Source organism: Camellia sinensis, chromosome 10, assembly GCF_055761805.1.
Source record: "Camellia sinensis isolate YWXY chromosome 10, ASM5576180v1, whole genome shotgun sequence".
In the NCBI taxonomy this organism is placed as follows: Eukaryota; Viridiplantae; Streptophyta; class Magnoliopsida; order Ericales; family Theaceae; genus Camellia; species Camellia sinensis.
This window is the reverse complement of record NC_138970.1, coordinates 37,656,260-37,662,474: the sequence shown is the minus strand read 5'-3', so window position 1 is coordinate 37,662,474 and position 6,215 is coordinate 37,656,260. Positions and strand designations below refer to the sequence as shown.

At 33.1% G+C, this 6,215-nt stretch overlaps 1 protein-coding gene across 1 annotated transcript; it reads right to left on the bottom strand.

Annotated features, from left to right (window-relative positions):
* Positions 1-1,316: 1,316 nt before the first annotated feature.
* LOC114321412 (receptor kinase-like protein Xa21) lies at positions 1,317-5,145 on the bottom strand. The gene is made up of 2 exons (XM_082893352.1): positions 2,120-5,145; positions 1,317-1,940 (listed from the first exon to the last, which is right to left on the bottom strand). Exons 1-2 carry the CDS (start codon positions 4,764-4,766, stop codon positions 1,525-1,527), a joined length of 3,063 nt encoding a protein of 1,020 aa, XP_082749478.1. The 5' UTR covers positions 4,767-5,145; the 3' UTR covers positions 1,317-1,524.
* Between the last annotated feature and the right edge of the window lie 1,070 nt (positions 5,146-6,215).

Sequence of the window (6,215 nt, the reverse complement as noted above, 5' to 3'; positions counted from 1 at the left end):
TCTTGAAAGGGGTGCATTATATGCACCGTAGTTATGTCATTTTTTCTTTAGTTATAACCAATTTTTTTTTTATTTAGTGATGACATTATTTTAGTTATAACTCATAAAATCTTTGATTATGTCTCATATGATGTTTGATTATGAATTTTTTTTTTTAGTTATGACTCCAATAATATTAAATAATATTACTTTCTTACTTAGTTATAATTTATATATGATACACACATATGTATATTTTGATATATACAGACATGCAGATATGATAATTTTTAAAAATACAAGACATGGTATTCAAACAAAAATTTTATATAAAAATCTAATTTCGAATGATATGACTGCATGAGTACCAAAATTTATAATCTACAATGGTGTATGATTAGACTTACAATGAAAGGCAAAAAGCCCACAGTCAACCACATTGTCTTGTATTAAAATTTTATACAAAATTCATTACTCATAAAATAATTTTATGAATTATCACAATCAGACACATTATTTATAAGATAAATTGCAACAATAGTCCTTATACTTAGTCCTTATGTTATTTTGGTCACTTTAATTTTAATTGAATCGATTTTTATCCTAAATTTTGTTTGATACAATTGCTTCCAATTCTTAACATTTTTTTATGAAAAATAAGCATATAAGTGGCATGTGTCATATTTTTTTAAAGTAAAATTATAAATTTACTAACATCAGTGAGTTAATTTCAACCAATTAGATGATTATTTTCAGTCAAAAATACTAATGACATTATCAATTTGACCAAATTGACACAAAATTTAGAATTAAAAGTCAAAATTGTGCCAATTGAAAGTGTAGGAACCAAAATGATACAAAGAGCAAAATGTAGGAACCACTGGTGTAATTTACCCTATTTTATATCAAAATTTTATACAAAATTCATTATTCCTAGCATTATTTCATGAAATATAGGTGTATCCTCTTTCTTGACTCTTCCTTCCTAGAGCTGTTACAGTTTCTTCAATTTATTTGAATATTTGAGTCTAATGAATCAAAATTATTCTAGAAGGTGATATTAATCAAAGCTAAACCAAAAATTATTGTAGTAACTTTTTGACTTTTTACGAAAAGAAGTGCAAAAAAATAGAGAGAGTGATGTGACAACTTATAACAACTTTTGATTTTTTTGACTAAAATAATTACTCTCCAAACGAGGCATGTTAACCAAAAGAAAAAATCAAGTGACAAATTAACTCAAGCATATATCAGTCTATTCTCTTACATAACAACGATAAAAAAAAAAAAATAAATAAATAAAACAAAAGGCAAACTTGCATAGCATTGTTGTAGATATTTTACAGTCTAATGATGTATGAATTAATCAGATATGAAAGATAAAGAAAATGTACACTTAGACATAAATAAAACACAGAAAGTTTCACAAGAGCGGCCCCAACCCTTCGTTTCTCTCTTATGAAACTTTTTGCAATTTATTTGTGTGCAAATGGCATAATTGAAAAGAAAATTTTGAAGGGCCAGCACCTAAAGAGAGTACCTAAATTACTCGATTTCAGCAATTTGCACATTGGTGGAAACCCTTCTCCCAAGTAGCATCTCCTTAATTAAATGTAGTTTGTTTGCCGCATCAACAATGGTTATTCTTTCTCTTGGTGATTCTTTAGAGCACTCAACTCCAACCCTGAGTATCAGAATTAAGCACTCAATGAATTTTTCCCTTTCTATTCGTGTCTTGGAATTTGCTTTGCTTGTTTCCTCCTCTTTTACAGTTGATATAAGTTTCTGATCAATAATCTCCATCACACTTTTTGGCAAAGCTATTTTGGCTAATCTGTGAAGGTTCAAGCCATCTATAAACATGTCATCAGTGGGTCTTTTTCCTGTGAACAATTCTAACAAGAGGATTCCATAGCTGTATACATCACCATGAATGGATACCCGTCTCCCCATGCCATATTCTGCAATGCACATATGATAAATTTTAATTTATACTTGCAAATGCTTCTGTACGTTTAAAAATAGGGGTGATATTTTGCGTAACCAGGACATTGAGGTGATATTGTTAGAGGCATCGGTACACCACCTCAATATATTGATCACACAAAATATATTTTCATAGGCATATATGGTGGATTACCTGGTGCTGCATATCCAGTAGTTCCTCTTATACCAACAAAGCTAGTTTGGCTTTTTGAAAGTTCATTGTTGGGTTGTTGTAGGAGTCTTGCTAAACCAAAATCACCAACATGGGCTGTCATGTCACTGTCAAGAAGAATGTTGCTTGGCTTTATATCACAATGTATGATCGTGTTATAACAATGGTTGTGAAGATAATCCAAAGCAGAAGCCACATCAATTGCTATGTTTAATCGCTGAAAAAGGTTTAAACTTCTTGGTTGCTTATGGGCAACACTTGTTTGTGGAGCTGGATGCAACCAACTTTCAAGGCTCCCATTTTCCATAAACTCATATATGAGGGCTTTGAAGTCATTACCTTGGAAATCAACACTTGCACAAGCATTTATAATCTTGACAAGGTTTCGATGCCTGATGTTTCCCAAAGTTTTGCATTCAGCGATAAAACTTCGTGAAGCTCCTCTATTTTCTTGATCTAATAACTTCACTGCAATAGCCTTTTCATTTGGGTGAAGAATTCCTTTGTATACTGAACCAAAACTTCCACTACCAATCAAGTTGTCTGAAGAAAACCCATTTGTTGCTTTGAAGAGCTCTCTATATGACATATCCATAGAAGAATCCATCAAACAAGATGCCACAATAGATTGCTTTCTCATCTTTCTAAGCCAACAAAGCAATAGAACAGATAATGCAAAAATTATACCAAATACCCCACTAACTATAGGAATAATTAACTTTCTTGCGTTTTTCGAAGCACATGACTGCAATTGTAGTGTAGATATACCACCGCAAAGCTTATTATTTCCTAAAACTGAAATTGCAGTTGCATTTTGGAACACTCCCCCTGTTGGTATCTCTCCCTCAAGATCATTGAAAGAAAGGTTTAAAATGCTTAGAAAGGGAAAGCTATTTAAAAACTTAGGAATTTCACCTGTGAGGTTATTATGAGAAAGACCTAATTGTTCAACGCCCTTTAGAGAACTCAAGGATTGTGGAATGGCTCCTATTAATACATTGTTGTCCAAATAAAGGTATTCCAAAGTATGACAGCTACCAAGGCTAGTAGGAATTTCACCAGATAACTTGTTGTAAGAAAGATTTAGTTCAACAAGATTTCTCAAGTTACCGACTTCCAAAGGAATAGGACCAGTTAGACAGTTTCCAGATAAGTCCAAAGATATTGACAAAGATGAGAGACCAATTACTTCTCGTGGTAAGCTACCAGACAAATTATTACAATTAAGATGCAGCTCTATCAAACCCAAGAAATTTCCAAGACTTGAAGGTATGTTTCCCTGAAAATGATTTTCTTCTAACCAAAGCTTGGTCAACAATGTTAAATTTGCAATGGAGGAAGGGATTTCTCCAGACAATTTGTTTTTACCAAAACCCAACTGTTGAAGCTTATCAAGTTTACCGATAGAGTTTGGAATTCTTCCTGTCAATTGATTGTAGTGCAAATCTAGAGCATTTAAGCTTACAAGATTTCCAATATCTGCTGGTATGCTTCCAAATATCTTGTTTTTCGCCACAGTTAAATATTGGAGTTTGGTTGAGAAGTTGGCTAAGGAATTTGGCAAAACACCTCCAAAATTGTTTTCTTGTAATTCTATCACACCCAATTTGCTACAGTTGGCTAAAGTGGAGACGAAATCAAGGTCATTGGCATCCCCGGTTCCCAAACCAGCTGTAAATAAACTCAACCACGAGAAATTCATTAGGTTTCCAAAATTAACAGCCACTCCAGGGGAAAAATTGTTCAGCGATAAGTCAAGGTATTCTAGTTTTGAAGCATTTGATATTGAAATCGGAATCGATCCACTTAGTTGGTTTCCCCAAAGATTAAGCCTTTTGATATTTGGCAAAGTGAGGCCTAAATTTTGAGGAAGACTTCCTTCAAGTAGATTATTTGGTGCCTCGAAAGCAGTCAATGATGAGATATTATAGATAGATGGAGGAATGGTACCTGTTAGCTTATTTGCCGATAATGAAACATATGTTAAGCTTTTCAAGCTACCAAGTGAGTCCGGAATACTTCCCTCCAACAAATTCTTTTGCGCCAAGAAAAGTTTGAGAGTGGAAAGGTTCCCAAAAGAAGGCGGAATTGATCCTAACAAATTGTTGGAGCTCATATGAAGCTGCACTAATTGAGTGAAAGCATCTTTAGGAAGATTTCCTATCAGCTTGTTGTTGCTTAAACGAAGGACCCTCAAGTTACTGCAGTTTGAGAGGCTTGCTGCAATTTGTCCTCCAAACAAGTTACCGTTCAAGTTTAGAACTTGCAGCCTGAATAATCTGCCCATTTCACGAGGAATTTCACCTTGGAAGCTGTTGTTTGAGAGATTAATGATTCTGAGGAAACTAAGGTTTCCAATGGAAGGAGATATAGAACCTTCTAAATTGCGGGACTCTAAATTCAAGGCAGTGACCCTTTGATGGTGACGACCACATGAAACGCCTGCCCACTGGCAAAAATGGTGAGAATCATTCCATGAGCTTGTGACTAGCATTGGATCACGAGTTATTTGAGCCTTGATTGAAAGCATGGCTAAGTAATCGGTCTCATTTCCACCTAGTATGATGCTAGTGGGTATGCACACAGACAGAAGGATAAACAAGCGAAGTACCCTAAAAGGCTTAAACATATTGACTGCAAGATTCTAAGAATTTTTGCATAAAGCTATCTTAGCTTAAGTATGGACACAGAAAGAAGAAACTTCAGATTTAACACTCACTATTTGCATTATTGAAAAGACCTGCAATATAAAAACAATGACGTAAATTGTCATTCTGCTAAATCCTCAAAGTCATCCCACTGTTCTATGCCGGTCTTTTTCCAAGTCATGCTAAAGAGACTTCAACTTGAATTGCGAAGAGAAGTTCACACAAAATTAATGTGTGCCCTGGTGTGATTCCACTATAATAAATATGGACCACACATTAATCTTTTGTGTATTTCTTTTTTTCTTTTTTCTTTTTTTTTTTTGTTCTTTTTGCGTGTAGCATAGATATTTCTATTCGCAAAAATTTGGAAAAACTAAAATGTGAAAGAACGTAAACAGAAAAGTCAGTGTATGTTCTAAATTTATTCTATTACACTCTTAATGAATATCGGCCGCACATTAATTTCTCTATACAGTTTGTGTGATTTTTTTACGTACACGTACCATTTAAGTTTCTCTTCGTCAAAAGTTAAAAGTGCATACAAAATGTAATTTCATTGTGTGATTATGGACCACACATATTAAGTAATAATAATATGTAACCTTTTTTTTTCACCGTAAGTGCAATTCAATCTGGCTCTCTTATTTTGATTTTTTTAACTACATAAATATAATATCAAGCACCGGTTCTTCTTGGTCATAATTTTTGTAGGTATTCTATTGCGTGATCATCACTGTATATGTAGACAGAAAATTATTAAATGAAGTTTCATTGTATCCTAAAAGAAAATTTATTGTAACTCGTTATATACAATCTAGTAGGTTCAAATATTGCCTTTTAAAAAGAATATTGTAACGTAACTCGAAATATTTTCATCAACCCAATTTAGTAGAAGTTCATCACCAAACTCAAGGAGGCTTTGATCTAAGATGAAGGAAAATATGCATAAAATTAACAGAAATGCTTTAGTATAATCTTAAATGAATTACTAAATATTTATATGGGTGAGACCCACATTCATGGAACACATATGGGTTTCACATACATAAATATTTGATAATTCATTTAGGATCTCTAAGCATTTCTTTAAAATTAATGTGAAATGATTTATCTACTGAATTGTTGTCGTCTGAAATTGTCCAAATTTGTTGATGCTGGTCGTCTAGCTGTACGACCGATTTCATTCTCATCTACCTCAGTCGTCACCCTGTCATCTGAACAACTAGCATCAACTACTACAACATATAAGAGTTTTAAAAACTAAATTTTTTAGTCTCTAAAAGTGAAAATTTTGTTGCAAAAGACATTTATGAACCAATTTCTATCATCATGAAGATAATCGCTAAAAGGTTCTTCCGAAAAGTCAAAAATAAACCTTTTAGTGGCAAAATTTTGAAAATGTCACTAATAAATACACTTTTAGGGACAAA

Bases quoted from the DNA above. Each gene is read 5' to 3' on its own strand.
- LOC114321412 (XM_082893352.1), bottom strand. From the start codon at position 4,766: ATGTTTAAGCCTTTTAGGGTACTTCGCTTGTTTATCCTTCTGTCTGTG. The intron at 1,941-2,119 runs GTAATCCACCAT...TGTGCATTGCAG, and splicing joins TACTGGATATGCAGCACCAG to AATATGGCATGGGGAGACGG.